Below are 27,278 nucleotides of genomic sequence, written 5' to 3' on the forward strand. Positions count from 1 at the left end.
ACATGTAAACCAAACAGAACTATAATTTGTTGAATCATGGTTATGCTAACCATGCAGAGTGGGTGAAGTAATCTTTATCTTTTTCTATTTTTTTACAACAGCTTTGTAAGGAAAAGTCTATGTGTTGTTTAAAAGCTCATTAATACTTTTACAAGAGTGAGTCTGAAACTCTGAAAGATAGGGCATCTCTTATTACTCTTTAAATATTGGGTTACCGAAAAGTTCATCAGGTTTTTAGGAAAACACCCGAACAAACACTTTGGTCAAAACAGTATCTTTAATGTTCAACGGTTTATTCAATTATCTTGCCAAATTTAGCATTCTTTGTTTTTCCAGGAATTTTATAAATTTTGTCTAAGTTTTCTAAATTGTTGGCATATAGTTAATACTATTATTATTCTTTAAAACACATTGTGACCGTCATTATATCTTCTTCTTCACTATGTATTTTATTTGCATCTTACTCTTTTTACCAATCAATTTTATGCATCTTAATTGTCCTTTTAAAGTCAGCTTTTAGTTTTAATTTTGTTACTGTTTTTTAGATCGGTATTCTATATTTCACTGATTTTTATCATCATTTTTCAGCTTATCTGGCTTATCTTCAATATTTATTGTTTTGTAATAAATGCATCTAAAAGCTATGAATTTATCTCATAGTACTACTTGACCTGTACCCCACAAATTTTAGCATGGTTTTTATTGCTGTTCAGGTCAAGGTATTTTTAATCGAAGAGAATAGTAGTTTGTAATTTTTTCAAACATGTACTTTAGTTTTCACTTGAGTATAGATTGCAAACTATATAGTATTAAATTTAACATAATTTGACTTGATTTCTGAGGCTTCATTGATGACCTGGTATATGTGAACATTTCGTTAGGAAAGAGTTGTTTTTTCCATCCACTTTAAAGCTATCTTCACCAATGCCACCAATGTATTCAAGATTATAGACCATATAAGACAAATATTTTTATATTTTTATAGATGTTCTTATTTTTCATCTATTTGATCTATCAAAGAGAAAAGTCTCTCATTTTAACCCAATATATAATAGTTTAGTTTTCTAATTATAATAATTGACATATATTATATTGACATCTTCATAGTTCGCTATTTTGAGGTTATATTTTTAGGTGTATATATTTTTAATAACTATTTTATCTTAATATGTTTTTTTAAAGTGTTTCTTTTCTTCTTAAAATTTTTGCTTTTAATTATATTTTATCATACTTAAATTGCTATCTTGACTTTCTCTTCATCCATACTTTTCAATATATAATTTTCCATCCCTTTGCTTTTAAGTTTTTTCATATCTTTTGTGTTATCCCTGTCTTCTATAGACAAATATTACTGGATGTAATTTTTTCCAATTTAAGTTTTTTGTCCTTTTGTTTGGTAGGTTTGATACCCTTATATTTATTATAAACTGTTCTATTGAGTTTATTTCTGCCACTGTCATGGGCTGAATGTTTTTGGCCTCCCAGTGCCACGTGTTGAAGCTCTGACCCACAGTTTGATGGTATTTGGAGGTGGGCCTTCGGGAAGTAACTGGGTTTAGGTAAGGTGGTGGCCTCATAGGAGGTTCAGGGCCCTTGTAAGAAGAGGAAGCCCAGGCACCAGAGCGCTCTCTCTACCTGCAAGCCCCGAGGAAAGGCCTTGTGAGGACATGGCAGGAAGGTGGCTTTCGGCACCGCAGGAAGCCATCCTCACCAGACACAGAATCTGCTGGCACTTTGACCTCGGACTTCCCACCCTGCAAGAAAGTCTAGTAAAATGTGCATTGTTTAACCCCCTCAACCTATGGTATTGAATATTTTATTACAGAAGCCTGAGCTAAGAGAAAAATCTTACTCCATTCTTTCCATTTTCTATATATTTGTTTTCTTTTTTTTCTCCTTTAACCCTGCTGATTTGAAAGCTCTATTAAAATTTTCTTTGGTGATGGTTATCTACAGCCTATTAAAAACCAGTATTTTTGCTTTTCTCTATAATTTTGTCACCTTTGTTAATCCCATCTCATTTCCTAATCTAAAATCTGAATTATTATTATCTACTCCTTTTGAGTCCTTTATCATTTATGTAACAGTAAGATTAACTGAATTATTCATCCTTACTTCCTATGTACTTACAAACACATGGAACTCTTCTGAGTTCACGTCTTTTCTTACTGGAGTATTTCTTCCAAGAATGTTTTCAAAGATGGTCTTTGAGAAATAAATCTTTGCAGTCTTACATGCTTCATAATGGGCTTCCCATGTGACCCAGCAGTAAAGAATCCACCTGCAAATGGGTCGAGAAGATCTCTTGGGGTTGGAAATGGAAACCCACTCCAGTTTTCTGGCCTGGAAGATTTCCATGGACAGAGGAGCCTGGTGAGTTACAGTCCAGGGAGTCATAAAGAGTTGGACATGACTGAGCGACTGAGCACACACATACTTCATAATAGTGTTTATACTCATTCACATGATAGTTGAACTGCATACACAGGCTTAGTGTCCTCTTCTTCCAACAATATCAAACATTAAGCCATTATTTTTTGTATCTAGGATTCTTATTGAGATGTCTGATGTCAACCTGATTCTCCTTTACAGCCCATCTTTTTTTTTCTGGAAACGGTAAAGGTGGTTTCTCTTTTGGACCCTACATTTTGCTATAAATGTGTCTGAGTTTTTCCTCCTCATCCTGTTTGAAGGTCTATATGCCATTGTATTAAAATTTTAATCTCTCTATACTTTTGGAGAATTCTCGTATTTTTCAAAGATTTCCTCCCCTTCTATTTTTCTCTCCTATGGAATTCCTAGTTAAAAAAAAAAGGTGTCATCTGTTTTATTTATCCTTTCACATACTACTTGTTGAATGATCTTAGGAAACTTACAAACCTTTCCAAAAGAGATAGTACTTACCTCATAAATGTATGTTACTTTTGTCACGAAAAAGCTGCCGCTTAGAGAAACTAGTTGCCAGAAACTGCAATGCCTAAAGTCAGCCATAAGAGGTCAGACAACCACCAAGAAATCAGATACTGAGCTGAAGTTTTTGTTGTTTTAGCACTGCTATGGTAGCTACAAAAGGCGAAACATTCCTCTCATAATACTCATCTCTCATTTGAATGCTTAATCTCCAGGGTCAGTAACAGGATTAGTGCATGAGCCAGGCTTCCTTGAGTCTGCAATTTGAGATGCAGTAGAAATACTTCTTCCACTCCTGCTTGGAGTGCAATTCATAGATCATATTCATACCAACACCCTGCAGAGTGGATGTTTTCCAGAAGCACCAATCAGCTCTGTCACTTACTGGCAGAGTGACTTTGGGCAAGCTGCTGAAACTCTCTAAGCCTCTGGCCAGCCTCATCTAGAAAATGGAGTTAAGAAGTCTTGCTGCATAGAGTTATTGTGGGAAATCAGAGACCATGCCAGGACAGGTTAATATTGAAAAACTGTAGTCCTTGCTGTTTTCTCTTTGTAAAATGAGGGATTTGGTGAATGGGTCTCTCAATTCCCACCCCACGTGAATATTCAGTATTTAATGAAATCACATTCATCCCTGGAGAAGGTCCAACTCAACAAGATGTTTCTGGGCCATGAATATTTCTGGGAAATTTTTATCAGACTGGTGTGATGGAAACAGAGAAGAACCATGTGGTGGTGGTGATGCTGTCTGCTCCTGGAATCTAAAATCCTGGGCCTACATGTCTAGCTCTATATTTTTATCAGTTGTAAGACTCAGGCAATCTGCTTAGTCATTACCTCAATCTAAGTGAAAGTGCTAGTCACTCAGTAGTGTCCGACTCTTTGTGACCCATGGACCATAGCCCACCAGGCTCCTCTGTCCACAGGATTTTCCGAGAGAGAAGACTGGAGTGGGTAGCCAGTCCCTTCTCTAGGGGATCTTCCTGACCCAGGGATCGAACCAGCATCTCCTGTGTCTCCTGCACTTCACTGAGCCATTGGGGAAGCCCCCAATCTCAGTTTACCCGTCTATAAAATGGGGCTGAAATAACTACCTCACAAGATATAAGGATTAATGAGATCATGTGTGTGAATTCTTTGACTGCAGTATGTTCTGTCTATACCTAAAGAACAGGCTTAGGAGGACTTCCCTTGCAGGGCTATTGAGAAAAACAAATGAGATAATGAATGTAAACTGATTAGCACAATTCCTGGCATATACAGGAGCTTTGGAAATATAATAAAGCATCAATAGTAAGAAAGCCCAGAATAGTAAAGTACGACTTTTAAGAACTGGACCTGAGGGCAGCTGGAGGAGCCGCAAGACCAGAGCCGGAGTGTGACCCTCCTCACATCAGGCTGGACGCATGTGCCTGCTTCTGCTGGCTGCACGGTGAGGTGCCACCTGTCCAGGGGGCAGAACTGATGAAGGCTTTGGAGGAAGAGAAACGAGGACACACCGGTCCACTCATCATTTCCACTTTGAAAATTGCCGCTCCCTAACCGACCCTGCAGTGGATATCAGGTGCGGAAATCACCTGCGGGCAAGGCCCTGAGGGAGGAGCTGAAAGGAGGGGGCTGGCTTATGCCTCTGCACTCAGCACTAGATGTGTGCGCGCCTGTCCTCGGTCACTAAGTCACGTCCAACGCTTCGACCGCATGGACTGTAGCCCACTCAGCTTCTCCCTCCATTGGCTTCTCCAAACAATAATACTGGGCTGGGCTGCCATTTCTTTCTCCAGGGGATCTTCCCAACCCAGGGATCGAATCCACGTCTCCTGCATTGGCAGGGGGATTCTTCACCGCTGAGCCACCTGGGAAGCCCGTGTGTGTATGTGCGCATGTATATAAAATCTCCCAAATCAGAGGACGAGTCAAATTTGAGTTTAGCTCATTTCAAGGCTCTTTATCAAGCTCCCTTGATGTGTGGGGGGCTGTGCCAGGGACCAAGGAGTCAGAGATGAAGGCGACAAGGCCCTGCCCTTGTGGGGTCCCGAGACTTGTGACAGAGCCAGCAGGAGGCAGCTCCGGCTCAGATCACATGGCAAGTGCCGGCGTGGAGAAAGGCGCAGGGTGCCACAGGGAGCGGAGGATGGGCTGGAGGTGGCGTCTGGGCAGGGATCCCAGCGGAAGGGATGCCTGAGCTGAAATATGAAGGATGAATCAACACGGCCTGGCAAAGTCAGAGGACAGAGAAAGGATGAGAGGGGGTGACCAGGTGGATGGACACTCTTCAACAAAGACACGGCAGTTTAGAGTGTGGGCCCTGGGACACAGACGCAGTAGTGGCAGATGGAGCCGGCAAGCTAGGTTGGGCAGGACTGCACAGAGAACCAGGCTCACCTTCTCCCATGGGTGTCCCAGAAGAGGCCCCAGCCTCGTCACATCTATACCACCTACATAACTGCCGACTGTAGGATTAGGGGGATGTGGGGAGAGGCACGGGTGGGCTGCTGCCCATGAGCACAACCTCCTCCCTCAGCTTTATCACACGTGGAGTCACCTTCCAGCTGTCCTACACTGCCTCTCCAAAAGACCCAGCTCCTAGAAATACCACACCTTGGCCCAGCCTACAGAGAACTGACCAGGTCTGCTGCAAAGACTTTCTGACAGCTCGTGACACAGAGAACCCAGGATTTTAATTGAGCAAGGACGGTTGACAGTGTACCAGATGACCAGAGTGACTGGAAGGTAGAACAAGCTTGTTCTGAGTTTTCCTATCCAGCAACTGGGTCCATCGGCTGTGGGCTTAGGATGCAGGGGGAGTACAGTCCCTGGCTGAAGTTGCAGGGCTGGTGGAGCTCCCATCCCTCTATTGACCCCGCAGTGGCCTGGGCCAACTGGAACCATGCCGCAGTAACCATAGGGAGATGCTGTAAGTTGCCATGAGTCAGCCCGTGAAGCAGGCTGAACATGTGGCTGTATTTACGTGCATGCTAAGTCACTTCAGTCATGTCCCACTCTTTGCGACCCTGTGGACCGTAGCCCGCCAGGCTCCTCTGTCCATGGGATTCTCCAGGCAAGAACACTGGAGTGGGTTGCCATGCCCTCCTCCAGGGGATCTTCCTGACCCAGGGATGGAACCTGCACCTCTTAGGTGTCTCCTGCATTGGCAGGCAGGTTCTTTACCACTAGCGCCACCTGCTGTACTTACCCACCAGCTCAAAGGTTGGGAGTTGCGTAACAACAGGAGTGTAGAGAGGTTCTTAGGCAAATACCAAGGGAGCTTTAAGGCACAAGGTGGCCAAGCCCATGGTACTGGAAGCCGCTAGACTGGTTAACTGGTGACACGCAAAACAAAAGCTGCCGTTTGCTGTGAGGTGGCTTCTGGCTTTGGGTGACTTTTTTCTTTTTTGTCTTTTCCAAGAGTGAAACACTGGCAGTGTTTCCTACCCCCAGACAGACAGATTCCTCGGGCACCTCCCACGGGAAAGTAGCCTGGTGTGTCTGAGTTGGTCCCTAAACATTTCCCCTAGTCGGCTTCCCTGTCTGTGTGGCCAGTAACCAAGTGATTTGCTCCGTGGGGTACAGCTTGCCTAGGCTCCCTTGAGCTGCACTATTTATCATGGCAGCAGCTGGAGATAAGCTGGACACAAAGAGGATTTGTGTCTCTGGGTGTCGGGCCCTAGATACGAACGCGGAGGAATTTTTTCATTAGTGGGAAGTCAGAGGAGGGGACTCCAGGCTTTCATCACACGCCCCAGTGCAAACGGCAGCAGGGAGGAGGGCACCCTGGAGGGGAAAGTCCCCGAAGGTGCTTCACTGGACGACTGAAATGAAGGTTTCCAGAGTAGATTTCCTTGGGAGAGATGAATGACATTAAATGCTGTCTGCACTCACAAAGCTGTTTAGGGGGAGGTGGGGATTCTTCTACGAGAGCCGAGTTTCTTTGTGTGGAATTAATTATTTGTTCCCACTCAGAAGGGAGCCACGATGGGGGGTGGGGAGCTCCAGAATGGGCACCTCAAACCGAGTGGTAGGCACTGCAGGGGCAACCCTGAGTGAAGCCCAGGGAACCCTGAGGGCCCACATCTCAAAGGCAAGGAGCTATTGCCTGTAGGTGGCAAACCAAACTCGGGAGGCCTGTGGTGGTGGAGATGAGACAGAGAGGACACAGGGTATTGAATACAGACGGTTCTAGAACACTCCCAGGATTCACAGACTAAGAGGGGATTTGGAATAAGTCTGAGAGCAAACTCACCAGGAAGCAGCTCTCTGAGTTCGGAGCAGTATCTGAGGTGCAGTCTGGTACTAGCTACAGTCATCCCATGACTTCTGAATCCCAACAGGAGCTCCCCACCAGACTTGAGGAATGAAGTGGGTTTCCTGAGGACCTGTGATTTGTTCATTTCCTTCAGCGATCACTACAGGCAGAGGAAAAACACTTTCAGCTGAAATTACCACCCCGCCCCTGTACTTCCATTGTGTAACAGGTCATGCTAACATGGCCTGTTAGGCAGAGCAGGAAGGCGGGCTCCACGGTGCCCTCACCAACCGTGGGCGTGCATGCCTGGGGGCTCAGCCGTGCCTGACTCTGCGATCCCGTGGACTGTATCCCACCAGGCTCCTCTGTCCACTGTGGGCCTCGTAAGAGACAAGCAGGGATCTCTTCTCCACCAGTGTTACCACTGTGTCCCAGACAGCCCTCAGTACACAAACAGGCCTGGATATTTTACCCCAGCTTCCAGACCAAAGGTTCAGACCACAGCATTAAAGACCAGGTGACATATTCACATCCCTTTTAACACTTAAAAATTTCCTCAAAAAGTTTTTATTTTTACATTATTTTTCATATTTGATCTTAGCCCCAAATAATTACTTTGCATAATAGTGGGAAAGAAAAGGCATGTGAAAGGTACATTTCACACCTGAATGACTGCAGAAGTCAATCCTGAAGCTACTCAATGGAAGCGGTTGCCCAAACTGGAGCTTACACTTAAAGGAAAAAGTTGCTACCGTTAAGTATTTAAAATGCCTTTTCCCATGCATGGAATATGTTGGATTGGTTTTTGCATTATTCGTACCTTCCCAGAACAATACCCTGAGCCCCACTGTAGAGCAAGCAAGCAGAGTGAAGGCCCATTGTCTTCTTCCTCTGAGGAACGAAGTGCACTTAGTGGAATTCAGAGCAGAAAAGACTGGAGACTTAGCCTCATGCCTGAGATGTTTTTTAATTGCAGCCAGGGAGGGGTCTCAGGCATCATCATGGGGGAGAAGGACAGGGCTGAGCAGAAAGGGCCCATCCCTCCCCCTTTAGTTACGGATATGGCTTCTTTTCCTTCCTCTTCCTATCTTTTCTCCACTTTGTCCCTTTTAAGGAGGTTAAAGGTCCGGTCGGCTCTCAGCTGGGAGTCCTCTGGGTCATTCAGTCTGGTACCAGTCGGCGGATAGCTGGGGGCACCCAGGGGGCTTCAGGCCAGCACTGCTCTAAGCCATGCTCTTAGTAAGGAGCATCTGGGCTACTGTGGTCTGGGGTAAGTGACCACATCAGCAGTTTTGGGTGCTTTACTGACGTTACTAATGACTTGGAATCTGACAGCAGCTCCGGTCCCTCCCTGAAGATCTGCGTGCACACCCAGCTCCGTTCCTGCCTCAACGGGAGAGGGGTATGGACCCCAGGGAGACGATCTGGTGGTCACTCTCCTTTCCTGCTTCCTTCTGAGGGGGAGGGTGGCACCTCTGCCCATGATGTGGGTTCCCTGAAACAGTCATAGTCCAATTTGGAGGAGGGAGACTTCCACAGCAGCCAGCCAGTTAGGGGAATAAATGAGGGCACATCCCCACATTTCCGCCCAAGGTCTCGGGCTAGAGATCTGTCACATCTCACTCTCCCAGGCTCACAAAGCAAACGGCCAGTGAACAGGTCAGCCTTCAGAAAAAGCAACCACTCCCCATGGGTTAGGAGAAAAAAGCCAAACCAGCAAAACCAAACCAAATCATTTTATTGTATAGTTTCTACCAGAAAATTACTAAAAATATAAATATAAAATCTCTAGAAAATACTCGGAATAGCTCTGTAATATTCTTCTTCCCCAAAACTGGGGCCAATCTCTTTGTTCTTTAAAAGATGATGGATTACAAGAAGGTCTTCACCACCCATATTCGTTAACACATTACATTTCTCTCTGTGCCAGCGGAGTATAAATGTGCCACCTTTTGGCCAGGTTCTGGAAGCTCACCTTGCATCTGTCAGGGCAAAGCTATTGCTGAATATGGGGATTCAGGGGACTGGGACCAGGATGTGAAGAAAACCCCATGGCCCCACTTCCTTCTGAGGACACAGAAGACATTTCTCCTCGGTGCCCTGTCCTGGAGCAGGCTGGGCCACCCCAGGTTCAAGCCTCCAGAGAAGCTGCAGTCACCCTGAGGGGTGTGTGCGGGCCACGCTGCAGTCACGGGAAGGTCAGGTGTTGAGATGGACGCAGGAAGCCAAGTGGGGTTTTGCATAGACAGCTGGTCTGCGCCAGGGCCCTCAGCAGGATAGACACTGCCATTTCCTGTCGGCCTCTGGGCAGCCCTTATCCCCTAGCACCAGGCACTCTCTGCAGCATTTAGGACTCAATGTAGCCTGAGAGCTCCCCCACCCCCTGCTGCAGAATGGCTGAGGTGGCGACCAAAGCAAGGCCACCTGGACGCTGACACCAGGTCCCTCAGCCCCCTCCTTATTCAGCACAGGACACGCGTCTGGGGACGCTGGGGTCGCCCTGCCCATGGTCCCAGGACAGCCTGGCAGGATGCCTGTGCTGACCCCTGGACCTCAGTGGCGTCTGGGTGGGGAGCGGACAGCAGGGTGTTTAAGCCAGCCCTGGCCTGTCACCTCTGTGCCTATGGCTACAGTATCATCCGGCCAGAGCCACCCTGGGCCCTGGGACAGAAGCAGGCCAGAGTGTAGATACTTAGAAAGTTTCCCATCAGAGAAGCAAACTGGACTTCCGGGATGGAAGTAAAAAAGAAAGCGGGCTCGCTCCCAGCACGTGGGTTTAGCTCTGTGTCCCTCACCTCCAGCTCCGTGTTTTGTGCAGAACCCCAAGCCCATATGGGAAAACTCACAGGCCCCCACAATGCTAGTCCTAAGCACTTCTGAGCATTGAGGGCAGGTATCACATCCTTGTGATGTTCTTGGAATAAGGCAGGACTGACTCAATTCAGTAACAGCCTTGCTCACTTCACAATGGCTGACCAGGTGCCTGGTGCGCTGGGACCCTTCTGAGGACGAGGAGACAAAGCTTGGCTGTGAAAAGACAAGGCAGGAGAAAGGCCGTGGCAGAGCTGGGGCTTGGCCACGTGGCTGCAGACACAAGCACACACGCTGGTGATGCCCTGAGGCTCCCAGGGCCACAGAGGTGCTGAGGAGGGGAGCAGGGATCAGGGGATGAGAGGAAGTGGGCAGTGAGCTCTGGGGCACCCAGAAGGGGAAGCCAAGCGATGAAGAGAACAGGAGGCAGCAGGAATTGCAGGAAGAGGAATGGAGACCCTGCTCTGGCCAGACGAGCCCCTCTCAGCCTTCTCTCAGGGACCAGCCACCCTGCTCAAGAAAAGGCACGTTCTCTTCTTGTTGCCAAGGCCCCCAAGGTTGGGATCAACCCCTGACAGGGTCTCCTGGCCACAGGAAAGCAGCAGGACAGGACTCCTGGTGGGAGACAGGAACACAGAAGTGGGTTAACACAGGAGGGCGCAACCAGCAGGGTTGGGGGGACTGTCAGTCCGTCACAGAGACCCCAGAGGCAGGCGCATAGAGAGTGCCTCCTCCTCAAGGGCAGCCTGCCCATGCTCCTCACCACATTCCAACCTCTCACACTCTTCACCTTGGTCCTCACACTCTTCACCTTCGTCCTCGCACTTACCATGCCTAGAGCCTGGAACTACATCACGGCAGGCGGTGAGGCGCCCATAGCCCTGAGTCCTTACGACTACTCTTCCCACATCCTCCTCCACTCATGCTCTGGGTTCTCTCGGGACCAGCTCCCTGGATGCCAGGGTCCCGGGCCCTCCCCCCAAATGACGTCAGAACTTGCTCTGCTGCTTCTGCCAGGGCCTGCCTAGCCCTGTCTTCACGCACAGCATGGGAGGCCCGGGTCCTTCCTTCTGGGCAGGGAGTACGAGCGTACCTGGGGCATCGTCATTCCCAAAGCCTCTGGTCATGCCCACGCTGGGCAGGTGCTCGCGGAGGCTGGCTCCATGCCCTGCCCCAGGGAGGGCTCACCGTGTTTCCCTGTCTAGATGAGCAGCACCTATGAACTCTGGGTGACAAGGCTGCCCAAGGTCTCAGGCTTCATAAGCATCTCCCTCAGCCGGCACCCACACGGGCAGAGGCAAGGTGATGGCCCGAGGCCTGCACTGTCTTGTGACCAGGAAGCGCTGTGGCTGGGCTGTGTTCAGGTGTGGCTTTCTGGGTGTGGGCCCATTACCAAGCCAAACCCAGCATCCCTCATCCACTTTGACTCCCCCTGAAGCAGGAGGCCTCTGGGCACCCAGGGAGGAGAAGGAAGGAACCAGGGGGGCGAGGAAAAGAGAAGAGCAGGCGGCATTTGGAAGACAGGCAAAGAGAACAGCCTTCACCCTGGGCTGCTGGCCCTGCACATTAGTGGGAAGCCAGGGCACCTTGGGAGCAGAGGTGCCCCAACATCCAAGGGCTGCAGCCAGCAGGCAGAGAAGCTGGGAAGGCATCCAAGTGCATGCTTTTTCCATTCCATGGACAGACTCTTGAACTACAACCACTTGGACCTCTGGCCCTGCAATCACCAGGAGAATCACTCTGCCGTGCCGTGTGCAAGGAGGACAGCAGGAGAGAGGACAGGGCCAGGGTGCACGGTGGAGCTGACGGCAGAGGGAAGGGGCGCTCAGCAGGGGCAGACACAGCTCTACTCAAAGGACAGCAGGTCTGGGTGAGGGCCCTCATTGTCAACGCTGGAGGTCCGCGCCCGGGGAGGTGGGCTGCCGTCTTCCAGAGACTCGGCCAGGCTGATGGGGCTCAGGCTGAGCTTGAGGCCATTTCTCTCCATGAGGCCAGGGGAGGAGGCCCTTCGGCACTCAGTCGCCTTGAGCTTGGGGTCGTCCTGGCTGTCCTTGTGGATGAGGTCAGGTACAGACATGGAAGCCTCTCCATTCGGCAGAGCGTCGCCCTTGTCCACCACCTCCGTGGTGGCCTCTGGCTGGGAAGCATCGGCTGGGCTGGGTTGGGCGGAAGACAAGACCTGGGGCTGCCCAGATGACAGCTCTGTCCCATACTCCAGACTGCTTAGGACAGGCTGTGATGAAATCAGCATGTCCTGGGTGGTCTTCAGGGCCCGAGGGGTTCGCTTCCTGGTGGTGGGAGGTGGAGGATCCAGCCGAGGGAATGCTTCTTGCAGGGCTGACCTGTAAAGTTGACGTCAGTGCTCTGAGGCTGGCCAGACACCAGTCCCTGCTGTGTTCTCCCGTCTCTAGCTCCAAACGCATTTTCCACTCAACCCACCCAGGGGGGCGCTTTACACTCTGGACTCTCATTCTTGTTTTAGCATTGAGTCTCAGCAGTGTGAGCACAAATGGCTTTGGGCCTGTCACATCCTCACTCAGTCTTCAGAGCAGTGCAGAGTGTTAACACTGGGCCCACTGGTGAACCGCATCACATCAGACCCTATGCAGTAGCTCTCAAAAGTTGCATCACCACCCTCCAAGTTCAGGTGTCTAAAACGAGGCTCAAAATGGGAGGCTTCCCCCGCATCTGCCCAAACATGGGCTTCTCACGTGGGGCTGGGTGTCAGAATTCCCCTGGGAAGCTTGCTTCCCACAATACCTGGGTTTGAATCCAGCTCTGCCCATCACTAACTTTGTACCCTTAAGCTCCTCACGTTACCACTCTGAACCTGCACTGTCTGCAAAATGGAAATGATACCATCTACCTCAGAGGACGGTGGCAGGGTCGGGTAAAATAGCGCAGCTGAAGCCCAGCACAGTGCTAGGACATGATGGGCATGCCATGAACCTCGGCTGTGGTGGTGGACGATGAAGCCGGCTTCCCCAAACGTCACCCTTCAGCTACTCCTCATGTGACAACCTCACGTCCCTGCCCCAGGGTCATTCTCAAGACACTACTCCTCATGTGACAACCTCACGCCCCTGCCCCAGGGTCATTCTCCTCTCGAGACACTACCCCTCTTCCTGGTTCACGACCCGCAGGGAGGTGATGGGTGGCGCACTCACCTTCCGTCATCCCCGTCAGCCCCGCTGGCCAGCTGGGCCCCCGCCGTCTTGTTGACCTCTGTCGCGCCCACGCTGCCCAGGCTCGAGGGCTCCTTTCTCCGCAGGAAGTCATTCACTTTGGCCCCCACCACTTTGCCCAGGCTCTTGAGGTGCTGACTGCTGCCCACCCAGAGTCCAGGCCCCCCGGACTCCGCAGACCCCTGAGCAGCAGAGCTGGGGGCCGTCGGCCTGGACAAGTGGGGGAAGGAGCGGCTTGCCTGGAGCTTGGGAGTGAGGGCTGTGTTCAGGTTCTCAAACATGCTGTGGTCGACTACAAACAAAGAGGGAGAGAGAGAGAGCTGGTGAGGGGAGGGCGCGGGGACTTCCTTCCCCATTGCTGCCAGCCTTCTCCTTAGACCACACCCACAGCTCGGTAACCTCAGGAGGCTCTGGGAATGGTCGAGAGCATGCCAGCAAAGACGCTCTTGAACCTTCCAATCCCATTGTCTTGATGGGCTGTGGGACCAGAAATTCTAGTTCTGCCTCACCCTGGTTAATCAGTGATGAACTCTAGCCACACAAAAAAAGCTAACTTCTCCCTTTAAGCTTGACTCCTTGACTCACAGCCTAACTCCTGACCTTGGGGTCGCGGGCCTTCTAAAGTAAAGGAAAACCAGGATGAAACAATGAGATGTCCGCTTTGACGGTGCGGTGAGCACACACGGCGGGGACTTGGGTATTGGGGTAGAAGCTGGTGGAGGAAGGGCAAGTGTGAGGCCTGGAGCTGGAGGTTCTCTGCCAAAGAGCCCCATGTGTAGCATGCTTTCTCCGTGGAAAATGCTCACGTCTCCTGCTGTGGAATCTGGGAGAATGGACCAGCTGTTCGAGGAGGGATGGTGTGAACCAAACGGACAAGCACTTGGTGCCAAGGAAGCAGGAGGAAGCTGACAAACACCAGCTCACTTAATCCTCACGACAGCCTAGTGAGATGGGGTGTGGTTAAGGTTTTTATTATGGAGGAGGAAAACGGGGCTCAGAGCAGTAAACTGTCGGGCCTGAGGTCACAGGCCAATCACTGGTGCTGTGGGAACTAGGAACCAGGTTTTCTCACCTAAAGCTCAGAGCTTGTCCCACTCCTTCCCCTGCCTCGCATGCTGTCTAAATACGCCTTGTGGACACTCCTCTTAGGGATCTCTCTTCAGCTGGAAGGATTAATTAACTCAAAGGGCTGACAGGAGACCCACTGAGTTGTTGATACCTGCAAGGCAGTGGCCATGTCTCATTCATCTTTGTGTCTTTGACAGGTAGCACACAGTAGGTGCTCAAAATAAGTACCCTGAACTGCCAAACCCATTTGCAGATAGAGAACTGTGGCGACCAAGACCCCAGCAGCTCTGAGAAGTCTAGTTGAAACGGCTGGAGCTCAGGGTTCTAAGCCATGCTGTCTACACCCTGGCATGGGGCGGCGTCTCCCCACCTGGAAATTCAGCTCAGGCCTCAGTGCAGCCAGACGCACGCTAGCACCTTGCAAGCAGGCCGGAGGTTCCTGTCCTTCCCAACTACTCCAGGCACTTTTGCCAATCTATGGGGAGGAGAGGGTGCTTTTGGTCACAGGCTCCTCTCCTAAGTGTCTATTCTTGCTGAGCCTTCCTAAGAGGAACTGAGATTAGAGTGAACATTTTCTTCTGTTGAAAAAAGTGAAAGTGTTAGTCACTCAGTCATGTCCGACTCTTTGTGACCCTGTGGACTGTAGCCTGCCAGGCTCCCCTATCCAGGGAATTCTCCAGGTAGGAATACAGGAGTATCCCTTCTCCAGGGGATCGTCTCAACTCAGGGACTGAACCCAAGTCTCCTGCATTGCAGGTGGATCTCTGCCCTGCCCTGCTGAGTCCTGGGTCACAGGGAGCATTTCTCTGTATTGTGGTTTCAAGCAGAGATGTCTCTTCTGAGCCAACTACCTCAATAAGCCAGATGGTGAGAGTCTTTGGAGGTAGGAGGCAGCTGTGGGAAGAGTGGAATCTCCACCTTTGGAGAGCCCCAGTCTTCACCCCTGTAACTGGCCCTAACCCACGTGCAGGAAAAGCACCTCTGCGGGTCTGATTAGGGCATCTCTGGGACACCGGGCACAGAGCCCGCTGATTCAGGCTGGCTGACTTGCCGGTGCAGACCCACCACACCAGCAGGAGGTCCTTGCCCATCCGACAACAGGGGTATCAACTCGAGTCTTCTCCTGAGAGTGTAAATCCTGCCATGTTATCCACTTTCGCATAATTTACCTATCATGTCCCACATTCTTCAAAGTTTTCTTTGATCATGAACTCTTGAAAACTAGTGCATTTAATGACTTCCCCCCAAACCAGAAAGTATTTGGGCCACCATGAAGCTAGAGTGAGTGTTCAAGAGAGGTAGGCTGGGGAAGAAGGCCAATCCCCACCACTTCTGGGCTCATAGTTCTGTGGCTGCTGCTTTGTTTAATGTGAACTTTCAGAGCAGACACATTCATTTCTAAAAGTGTAAGTACCTGGCAAAGAAGCTTGTAAACTGTAAGCCCCTTTATCATAATTATTGAGGAAACGGTCTAATAAACATAACTTTCTGACTAAGCACCATTTTAGATTTCCTGTACTTCTTGCTTCTCTACCCGTCAGAACGTATATGCTGAATTCTTAAGTAATTTAAAGATAGCCCATCACATACTCTCTTCACAATTCTCTGAAGTCTTCTGGTAAATACATCCTGTCTTTATAATAAAATAAGCTCCTCGATGGGCTGTAGCATCTTAAGTGATACTTTTGGTCTACAATGCTCAGCATAGGGCCTTGCACAATAGCAGGCATTTAGCAAATAGTTTAATTGAATTGACTTTTGACATGAATGCATAAAACTGGCTGCATTAGGAGCTAACATCTCAGAGAAACTGTTCTCCAAGCCCTTTTCCATTTACAAAAGTCATTCAAAACCCCCTCCTGCGGGAGTGGTCCACAGGGGCTCTTGAGGTCAGACTGGGAGGAAGGGCCAGCCTCCAATGCAGGCCTCTCCCTGGGGCTTCCTTCATTTCCCTATCCGAGGGGTGTGCAGCAAGCCCTTTTCCTGCTGAAAGCATTAAGACTGCACACACTGTCAGGACTAGAAGCGTGGTGGTTCAGAAAATAACAGTGACGGTGGAAAGGAAGGTAACTGGACCCCAACCAGGTGACCCTCCCAAGAGCACCCCCAGCATGCACACAGTCAAGCAGAGAGGAACATCTGGAGCCAACATCATCCATAAGAAAGACGGTGTCTTACCTGTCCGAGAAAGGGGCTCGGAAAGCAGGTGGGAAACAAACGAGAGAGAGACACGTTTTATGTAGTGACCGACCACGTGGGGAGTGTCGTCTCCTGTCTGGGCCACCGGCGACCACACACAGAGACAGGTGCCCTGCCGTGAGGCACCCAGGAGGACCGGGTGCCTGTATGCTTTTTAATAACCAGATCAAAACATATTTTAAAAACTCCCAACAGGCACTGATGTAGCCTCCTGTATTTTCCCCAATATTCTGAGCCCCCATTGCATTAGGTATATCTGAAGTTCCTAGCTGGCGGCAGGAGGAATGGAATGGGCCAGGGCAGGATGAAGTTCTAAGTCTCCTGGATCCTGTGTGCATCACTCCTTCCTTTGTTGTCTCATTTCCACATGTAAGTCACTAGATTTAAGACCAGGAAGATGGTCATTCACTCCAATCACATCAATTAACAGAACGGGAAAAGCAGGTGGCAGAGAGGTATGCCTCACACCCACAGGGAGCTAAACGGTAGAGCCAAATTTAGAACTCACACAGGCTGACTCCTTGAGCCCTGATCTTTCTGCAGGCCACAAGAGCCAACTGAAATTGCCAATACCTTACAGTTGCCAAGGTACATAGTATCAGTTTGCATCCCAACGTGTTCTAACATTCCAGGCCAGGCTGTGGAGGCAGCGTGAGGAAAGCATGTTCTCCACATTGCCCCCGGCAAACGTTTGAGTGTTGTGAACAAACACGGACAGAAGGACAACTCCGGGCTCCACACGCAGTCGCTCACTCACACTTGGTCCACACACAGAGGGGTCGGTCCACTGCTGCTTACAGAGTGGACCAGATCTTTCCCACACTGCACAAACATAACCACCTTTACATCTAAAGCCCCGTATGCATCTCATGGTGATGATCGAGAAGGGGGCACCTTCAACTCACCCATCAACCCTCTAGCAGGCTACCCAGGCTGCTATGTGACAGAAGTGAAGCAAAGAAAAGAGGCAACCTTGCCACTCTGAATTCATAACCTCATGGGAAAATAGCTTATAATGAGCAAATGGTGTTGAGTAAGCCACCCATTTATGTTTTAGTCATTTGCTAAAAAGAGATAGCACCAACCATTTAAAACAGTATCTGGTCCCTATTCTTGGGGAGAACATATTGAGTATTGAGGCACAAAGGAACATTATGTTTGTAACTTACCTTCAAATACCTCAGGGGAAAAAAAGTATACATGCATAGACAGAGAGAGAGGGAATTGATAAAGCAAATGGAATAAAATGTTAACAATAGGAAAATCTAGATACAGGGTGCATGGACGTTCTCTGTACTAATTTTATTTTTGCAGCTTTTTATAAGTTTGAAATTATTTCCAGAGAAAACTATAAAAGAACACACCATATCCCAAACCAGAAGCTAAATTAAAACAACAAAGATATCTGGTGGCAGACATTGGGCAGATGAAAAAGGAAATAAGGAGGTCACTCAGAGAAGACAGAGAACCCCAGAGTTGGGGGCAGTGACAGCGACGTGGAAAAGGGACAGCAAAGAGCAGATGGGGGAGCAGACAGCATCGCGACCGGGTCTCTCCTGCAGGCCTGCATCTCTCTGGACATTCCCAACTAAGACAGGCCACTGAGGAATGCCAAGTCACAAAAATCTTGAAAAGCTTTTATCTTGATTGCACCAGACCCCATCCATATTTGAGGGGCCCCTTACTGGTGAGTGGAATCATGTGGTCTTCCTGTGATGTCACTTGCGCTCGGAATGTTTATCGTCTGGACAACCCAACCAGCCTCTGGGGAGCAGGTGTGCGTGACCTCCGTACCCTTCAGTAGTCAGAATATGGAGAACTTCTCACTCCTCAGCATTTCTGGAGCTCGAATCTCTTCCCCTGCCCTGAGCACTCTTCCTGATTTTATGTCCTCACGTGCCACCAGCTTGCCAGGTAAACTCTGGTGCCCCTGGGCCCCCCGAAATGTGGCTCTTTGAAACTTGTAACTGAGTACTCTACCAGATCATGTTACAGGACCTCAATTTAGCGAGAAAGTTAAATTACACATGGGGAGAAAATAATTTTTCAAAATGCTGTGGGTGGGAGGCATTTTAATTGGAGAAACCAGGTAAGTGGTCCCTGTTGTTTATTCATTTTTTACAAGTGAAGAATGGGGTAAACATTTGTTGTCATGCTTTTCACCCTCTGAATCTGCGTGAACACTCGAGGGGCCAGCCTGTCTATGTAAGTTGGAGAAGAAGAGGCTGATGAGTTCACCGTGGAATAAAGCTGAATGTTCTGACTTGCTGTTCAAAGCATGGTCCATGGACCTCTAACGTCAGCATCACTTGGGAGCTTGTCAGAAATGCAGAATCTCAGGCCCTACCCAAGACCCGCTGAGTCAGAATCCGCACTTTTAACAGTTATTTCAGGTGATTCCTATGCACACTAAAAGTTAAGTGCGGCTCCATGGAGGAGTAGTTCTCCTAAACACCCACTGCCTATACACAGGACATTTGTATCTATTTCCCAAGCTGAGCACAGCTACTACTCTGAGATTTGAGGAAAGCCAGTTTTTTAAGCCAAGTATTAGCAGCCATCAGACAGCTAAGGTTCATCTCAACACTTTCTGGCTATGGGTGGGAGGCACTTTTATTGGAGAAACCAGCTTTTCATCCTTAAAGGAATCTTGTAACAAAGCAACAGGGCCCATGACTCCCTCCCCTGGGCCCAGGAGGGACCCAAAACATGCAACGTAGAGTGAACATACAGAAACACGTACACACACACGGTGAGCTGCAGAAGGGTCAAGAGAGGGGTGAGCCGGGCAGAAAGCTGCCATCTGGCCACTTCTTACATTCTCCTTTGGAGAGGATCTTTCCCGGGTCTCAGTGAAACCACACCCTACTTGCAATTCTCCAGGAGGTCATCCAGAATAGCTCTGCCTATCTAGGTGCAAGAAAGGTCACTGTTTTGCTTCAGCTTTGCAGTGCCTTGAAAGTACCAAGGTTGAACCTCTAGGTACGTCTTGGGGGGAGGGTCCCAACAAGAGGACTCCCAACAATGCTCAGCTCACCGGAATGTTTCTCCTGTAACCCAGACATCGCAAAGACTGTGTTACCCGCTGAGGTGTCCAGCCCAGTTCAGGCCCTGCTAGCCCAGTACCCAGGCAGCGTTCTCCGGCACGGGGTGCACAACATAGTGCTCTCGCCAGGTGAGGCCTTCTCCGGCTGGGGCGGGCACAGATGAGAAGCCGGCGGGATGGGGCTGTTTCCCTAAGGGCATGGGGGAGCTGTGCATGGGATCACCACCTGCTGCCTTGCCCCCCGCAGTCTTCTGCCTGGTGCTTCCTTTAGCAGAGACCTGCAGGCCTGGGGAGGCCTCTTGCGTCTCCTCTCCTGTCTGTCACGCTGATGTACAACGGCAGTCTCTGCCTGACCAGGCTGTTGAAGGCAGACAGACAGTGAGGCTGGAAAAATGGCCACAACCATTGGTGGAAGGAAGAGGGAGTGCAGAGGTCTGGCAGTCTGCTCCTTTCAGGAGGCAGAGGAGAGGTGTCCTTAGGGAGAGACACACCTGACAAATACCAGGGCTTGGTTAGTGACTCCAACGGGAGTCACTGCCCAGAGGTCAAACCAGCATTTGTACCAGCAGAAAAGCAAACAGCAGGAAGGAATGCCTTAGACTGCTCTCCCCACCGCACCCTCTGCCTGCTCTCAGAACTGCACCCAAGGCGGGGCAGGGGTAACCTGCGGGCAGGCCCGACTACCTGTCTTCTTGTCCTTCTGCGTCTTTGCAGAGTCTCTGGCCACCCCAGGCCTCACTGCTCCCTGCCTGGCCTGAGGCTCAGACGCAGCTCTTTCATTTGCAGACTGCATCTTGGGGGACTCCCCAAATGGAGAGCAGCTGAGGTGGGACTGCACCATCTACCGGCCCTGGTTCTCCCCTTACAGCTACTTTCTATGCAAGGACAGAGAGAGCCACCTCGAGACCTACAGCTTCCCGGAGGTGCAGCGGGACGAGGGTCAGGGGGACAGCTGCCTCCCGGACGACACAGGCGAGAGCATCTGCTCATCCTCTCCCTCCCCAGACAGCACCTGTCCCCGAGAGGCCACCAGGAAGTCCAGGTGCGGCCCAGACTCCACAGACTCCATCACCTCCCAGGACATCCTGACGGCCTCCAAGTGGCACCCGGCCCAGCAGAATGGCTACAAGTGTGTGTCCTGCTGCCGTCTGTACCCGACACTGCACTCCCTCAAGAGCCATATCAAGAGGGGCTTCAGGGAGGGCTTCAGCTGCAAGGTGTACTACCGTAAGCTCAAAACCCTCTGGGGCAAGGAGCCGAAGGCCCGGCCAGGAGACAGGCTCTCCTTGGGCAGTGGCCAGGCCTTCCGGTAGGCCGCTGGACAGCAGCGGCTGCCTTGTTAGTGGATGACGCCAGGTAAATAGGGGACGATACCTATTTATGTCTCTGTGGAGATGTCAATAAACCAAAGTCAGTGACGGCCTTTTATTAAGTGTGAGGTCACCCTGTACCCCACCCTTCCCAGCCCCTGGTCCCCATCCCGTTTCTCTTCTGCTGCTGGTTGCCTAGCAACACCAGGCCCATCTCCCCGCCTCTTTGTTTTGAAAGAATACCCAAAGTATGAGAGTATCTTCCAAGATGGTGGTTTTTCAAAGTGAGGCGCGCAGACCAGACGTGTCAGTGTCCCCTGGGAATTTGCTACAAATTAAATTCTCAGACCTACTGAATCAGAACACTGCAGGTGGACCCCTCAGTCTGTGCTGTAACTGCCCTCTAGGTGATTTTGATGCAACTCGAGTATGAGAACCACCGCTCTAAGACCCTGACCGCCCTGCTGCTCCCTGTGATCAGTCCTGTCCCCGCGCCGTGGGGAACCTCACATGGAGGGAGAAGGGGTGAAGGCCCTTTCCTGTCAGCCTGGGGAAGGTTGCATCAGCAGAATCTGCATGCAGTTTAAAAGCTTCTTAGGTGTTAGATCTTCTGAGGGATGGAATGGGAAGGCCATGCCTCACACATAAGCCAGAAGAGAAGCAAATAAGGCTGGGGCCCATTCTTACCACGTTTACCATGATGCTTCTCTTGGAAGGGACATCTCTGGCTGAAGTAGGTCATTTTTGACACATGGGACATCTTTACGTAGCTCTGTTGAGTCATGGCAGAAAGGCCAGGTTAAACATGTGAAAACACTGCTTCTAGTACCAAGGAATGTCCCAGCAGATAGGCCTGACCCTTATTCCATTTTTGAGCAAACCTCACAGCCCATCCTGACACAGAAAAACGGATGAGCACTGAGTGGGCAGCAAGGACACCTGTTTTGCCCATTATGTGGTGGAAAAAGAAAACAGAGCTTAATGCTCGATAGTCTTATTTTTAGGCTGTATTTACCTCTCACTTCATCTCCTTAGTGACTCAGCGGGCTCCTTCACTGCAGGGGGGTGGGGGCGCATTTCCTTTTGGGGACCCTGGCACCAGCCCTCCCCTTGTCTCTACCTGCCCACTGGTTGGCCAAGGTGGGGAGGATCTCCTCTGACCCTTCCCGTGGTCATACGGTAAGTCCTTCTGAAGCCCCACATTATGGTTTAGCAAAGCTGCTTCTGCTGAGCACTGTCCTGTTCAAATACCATCTGTGGTTCCTTTGTGAGAGAGAGAAACTGGACTCACGGCCCCACCACGCCCCAGTCCTTTGCTGGGAGGCCACTCCCAGCCCCACACCCAGTGCCCTGCTCTTCACCCCACTCCTTCACCTCCCTCCACGCCCCCATCGGAGCCTCCAGCTGGACCAGGAGCCAGGATGAGCAGGGTCCCACTCTGCCCCCAGGGGGCACGGTGGTCTGCAGGCAGCCCTGACACGCCTCTACTTCTTGCAGGGCCTGGTACTCTGAGGGAGCAGATGAGAGGCTCTCATGACTCTTTAGTCCTCACCCTGACGCCCTCCTTTCCTCAATGGAAAGCCACGGAAGCCCTCGGGAGCTTCTCCTCAGAGGTCACTGTGCACACATGTCCCCTGATGGGGGTCCTGCGGGAGCACAGAGCAGGGGGACAGGGAGTGGCCCCGGGAAGGCTGCCCACAGTCTCGGCACGGTGTATGGGGGGCCCAGGAGAGGAGTCATTCCCCCTCAGCCCAGCCCTCCCGCCCTTCTCCGGGCACCCGCATCACGGGCACAGCCAGGGAACCTACGTGCAGGCGTGCTCAGCTGTGTCCGTCTCTTTGCAACTCCATGGGCTGTAGCCCAGCAAACTCCTCTGTCCATGGGATTTCCCAGGCAAGAGTATTGGAGTGGGTGGCCACTTCCTTCTCCAGAGGGATCTTCTGGACCCAGGGATTGAACCTGCGCCTCCTGCCACTGGCAATCATTGGCAGGCGATTCTTTACCGCTGAGCCGCCTGGGCACAGAGCACAGTTTTAAAGAAGAGACAGAAAGCCAGCGAAGGCTGGGGGCTGAGCCGAGGACCACAGCACATGCTAATCGTGTGCTGGCAGGTGCTCAGAGTTGGCGTTTTCTCCCTAAGGACACCTGCTTTCCACCTTTCACATTTAATGCCGTGTCATTATGACCCCAGTAGCATTCTCAATATACAGAGTTCTGAGGAGGTTCAGCGCCGCAGAAATGCACGCAGCACACGCCTGCACCGCCCACACAAGCGCGGCCTCCCCGTCCCAGCTCCTCGGCGGTCCCCCGCACTGTGCCCGAACCCCTGCCAGGCACCCCGGGCAGCAACACTGGCTGCTTCTAAAATGCAGCCTCATTTCCTCTTTGTCGAGGCTTTAGGGGTGTACTGTATTCCCATTTTACAGAGGAGAAAATAAGGTTCAGTTCAGTTCACTCAGCCAGAGAAGGGCAGAGGGTACGTAAACCTGGTTGACCTGACCTCCCAACGTTCCTTCAGGCCTGGCTCACCACAGTCAAGTTTAACAAAACCTCTGCCTTCCAAAGAGCTATATGTTCCGGTCACGGCAGCCTGATCGTCACGATGCTGGTTTAGAGAGACTGCAGCTCCACGCTTCTCTAACGTCCGTCTTTGCCAGCCTTCTGCCTCCCCTTTCATTTCTGCTCCCTGCAGGAAAGTCCACATCTCAGTAAGACAGGACCCCTCCGCTGAGCTGTGTCTCAGTGACACCGTCATCCTTCCAGGCAGGTGTGGGAAGGTGCCTGCTTTGCCTCCAGTATGGACATTTCTGGATTGCTCCCATCCAGCATCCTACCAACTACATATTTCAGACATTTATAGTCAGGGAATCAGTAAAATTTTATAATCTTGATGATCTTAACTCTATCTGAAAAGATCTATGATGTACTTTTTCAAGCACTCAAAACTTTGCTGCTGCTGCCAAAATATTTCAATGATGTTTGGAGCTTGAAAGGGCCTGGGGTATGGGAGAGTCTGAAGAAAAGAAACAGGTATAGACAAGGCATTACTGACATTTCAGGCTGGATAATTCTTTGTCGTGGGGGCTGTTCTGCACACTATAGAATATTTAGCAACTTCCCTGGCTTCCAATCACTATGTCTCAACAGACTCCTTCCGAGTTCTGACACCAAAAAGACACTGTCAAACATCCTCTGGGGTAGCACCACCGCCCCTGGATATGAACTGTTGGTACAGTCTGATCCTGCAAGGCTGGTCGGGACAAACTGCCTCTGAAGGTACCACTTTCCTTGCCTCCTTGTTGGAAGCATGAGTTCTTTTTCTCAATACCACACCCTTGGGAATCGTGCGTCACAGAGCTGATGCCACCAGGCTTGGGGAGTGGGGTGGGGTGGGGTGGGGAGAAGGAGCAGGTGGAATAGAAGAAGCAAGAAAAGACAATGGAAAAGCTTTTAGAAATAAGAAAGGTTTATTTAGCAAAAGCCACTAGACTAGTGACAACATCCAGGCAGTAAGTGCACTTACATGAACAGAATCTTTTCCCAGAGAGTTGATCCAACAGAGTTAATGCCACACAGTTTTAGGAAGTAGAAGGCTCAGGAGGAGGGAGAGAAATTGGGTGAGGGGTGAGCGGTAGGAGAAAGCAGTCAGGCAAAGAGAAAACAAAAAGGAATACAACCCCTAAACGAGAGCAGTTGAGAGAAGTGAGGCTATGAAGAGGCTTTATAGACAGCATTGGTATCAGCAGGAATATAAGGAATATAATTTTCAGTTCCAATAGAGAGTCCATCCTGTGCAGAGCAATTCTTCCCTGGCTCCACACCTGTGAGAGCCTAGGGTGCCCAAGAGTCTGCTGGCACCCGGGAGAGGCTGGGGCAGGTACTGTAAGGGAGGCGCCCCTGGTGTCCACTTGTCCTCCACACAGGGCACAGTAGAAGGATGAAAGACAGGAGGGCAGGAGCTGAGTTAGCAGAGCAAGAAGCAAGCGGGAGGGGACAGGGTGACGTCGCTTGGAGGCTGGGGTCTGCAATGCTCCCTTTCCTGCCCATGGCTGGTGACCTGTGAAAGCCCCTAGATCTGTCCTTTGTCTCCTCCATCTCCACACACCCAGTGCACGCTGGCTGGGTCACACTAAGGATGACGCCAACACACGCTCCAGTGCTCCAGGGAGGGCCTGAACTGGGGAAAGGATGGGGCCAAGGTGGGTAGAAACCACTGCGGGGCCTCCTGAAGGGGGGTCTTGAATGGGTCCCAAGTCAGTGGTACAGAGAACTAGTCTCTCCAATTCTTTAGTCTCTCTACCATCTCCTTTCTCCTTCCCCTTTGCAATCTTTTCAAGACCCTTTTAGAAACTATCTTCCCCACCCACTCTTTGCCCCACCCCAAACACTCCCTCTCCTCGCACATTCCACACACCCAGTCCACTGGCTTCTGGCTTTGTCTTTAGCCCCTGCTTGCAGGCAGTGGGCCTGGAGAAGCCAGACCTTCCCCTCCCCTGAACACCCCAACTTCTAATGAGCAAAGAGGTCCCACACTCAAGGAAGCCTGGGTTAGGATTTTGTAAGCTAGAGAGGCTCAGCCAAACTGGACTCCTGACCTCTCTCCTTTGATTTCATGGTTCTTCCTTCCTTTCTCTCTCTGGACTTAGGTCCAATGATTAACTAGAAAGTATAACAAAACAGCCACCCCGTCTCCAACTAAATGCATATTAGGAAAAGAACACAAGTCTACTGTTGATTCCAACACTCTGCAGATTCCCATTCTCTTTAGTCACTTCTCACAAGCCCACACACATATACACCTTCCCTCACATGTGCATGTCAAAGCAAGCACACATGTACACACATGCACACACATGCACCCATCTCATTTCACTGATACCTTCATGCACCAAGGAAGGCTAACATAAAGCTGCATTTATTTCCTTTGATTTGGACTTTCTGGTCTAGAGGAAATCCAACTGTAGCTATCAGAAGATCTGCACTTTCATTTCTGTATTTTATAAAGCCAAGTTAGGCTTAAAGAACTTGATTTTGAAGCCACCACATCATTACCAATTGATCCGCAAATACTGGGTTGGCCAGAAAGTTTGTTCGAGTTTTCCCATAGGATGCTATGGAAAAACCTGAATGAACGTTTTAGCCAACCCCATAGTAATACAGTCTGGGTCTGTAATTTGCTGTTTAAGATAAAGACATTTCCCCAAACTTACGCAGCACTAGCAAGTCTCAGCTCTCTCTCCAGGCACCTTTAAATCTGTTCCCAGCCACTCAGGGTCTTACTGGGAGCAAAGACAAGTAAGCTTTCCCTCAGTGCCCCAATCAGCCCAGTGTATCAGGCGGTAATCTCCAGGCCTAGATGGTAAAAGAGAACTGCACATGGCACTTTTCACAGGTGTGCTCAAGGCACGCATCCACAGGGAAACCGGTCAAGGGCAAAGCGGCTCTGGTCCCTGACTTAAGTGGCAGTGATTCTGAAGAGTGGACTTGAGCAGTCTCAGCTACCAGCCTGTGTTCCTGTTTTCTTTTTTTTTGCAGTAAAAACTGCACACTTCCACCCAGTGGAGGGGACAGGTTGAGAGGTAAGGCTGGGGGCTCTGAGGCTTTTATAGAGGCAGAGTGCTACAATAGCTTCAGTAGGCACAGCCCTTGAGGCAGGACACAGGAGAGGGAGGGCAGCTTTCCAGCCTCCTTGGGGATGAGCTGGACTTGGAGGCAGGAGGTGGGCGGGGCATCCACACGAGGAATCAGACCTTGGTGATCTGGGGCAGTAGAGAGGCTGTCCTCCGCACTGGCTTCCATGGCAGGGCCTGAACAGTAGTGAAGTCCTATCTCCTTCTGGAGCAACACCTGATGCCACCCAGAGAAAGCACTTGGATCTGATTCATCTGAAAGCTTATCCCCTCAATGCGACACATTCCAATCCACCCTCACACTGAAAGGACTATCCTGTCCTCTAGCCTGGAGCGTTTAACCTCTACAGTCTCTGCAAAGGCTTAGAGAAGTTATTCCTCCCAGGAAGGTCGGGGAGAGTTAGGCAACTGGTAGCATCCTGGCATCTAAACGCAGAGTACCTGAGAAGGTACCGATGGCTTCCCTTCATAGTCGGGACCACAGAAGTAGGGAGAGCAAGGGGATTATAAGGGCCTTACATGACAGACAGGGCAGCCTGATGATGTAGCCGGTGGGAGCAGGTCCTTCAGCAGCCTGGTGGTCAAGAGGGACCCTCTCCCAAAGCCATGGGCTCTGAAAGTCCCCTCCACCCCCAGTAGTCACAAATAGGAGGGAGGAGTTGATTCACTTTTGGCAATCCAATCTCTTGCCCACTTGACCCTCCAAAGCAAAATCCTAATGCTTTTCTGAAACTGTAAACGTTTCCAGGCCCCTGGACGTCCTCAGCAGTGCCCATCTGCCCACCGGCTGGCAGCCCCACCCAGGCAGCAGCCAGACTCGGCCCTCCACACCTCGGCCTCCGCCTCCTCGGCCCTGGGCACCTATACGGCGATTTC

General features: G+C 50.5%; 2 protein-coding genes across 9 annotated transcripts in view; one reads left to right on the forward strand and one right to left on the reverse strand.

Moving 5' to 3' along the window:
• Positions 1-8,874: 8,874 nt before the first annotated feature.
• Positions 8,875-27,278, reverse strand: part of C20H1orf226 (chromosome 20 C1orf226 homolog) — a 344,401-nt gene continuing 325,997 nt past the window's right edge. For all 8 annotated transcript variants that reach the window (XM_061120245.1, XM_061120244.1, XM_061120246.1 and 5 more), the window contains 2 exons: positions 13,132-13,441; positions 8,875-12,306 (listed from right to left, as the gene is read on the reverse strand). In XM_061120245.1, the coding sequence (XP_060976228.1) occupies positions 11,811-12,306; positions 13,132-13,441 (806 nt within the window). In that variant the 3' untranslated portion in view covers positions 8,875-11,810. The remainder of the gene's footprint in view (positions 12,307-13,131; positions 13,442-27,278) is intronic.
• SPATA46 (spermatogenesis associated 46) lies at positions 13,530-22,075 on the forward strand. The gene is made up of 3 exons (XM_061120252.1): positions 13,530-18,330; positions 19,478-19,591; positions 20,249-22,075. Exons 1-3 carry the CDS (start codon positions 18,132-18,134, stop codon positions 20,773-20,775), a joined length of 840 nt encoding a protein of 279 aa, XP_060976235.1. The 5' UTR covers positions 13,530-18,131; the 3' UTR covers positions 20,776-22,075.

This window comes from Dama dama, chromosome 20 (assembly GCF_033118175.1).
Source record: "Dama dama isolate Ldn47 chromosome 20, ASM3311817v1, whole genome shotgun sequence".
Classification (NCBI taxonomy): Eukaryota; Metazoa; Chordata; class Mammalia; order Artiodactyla; family Cervidae; genus Dama; species Dama dama.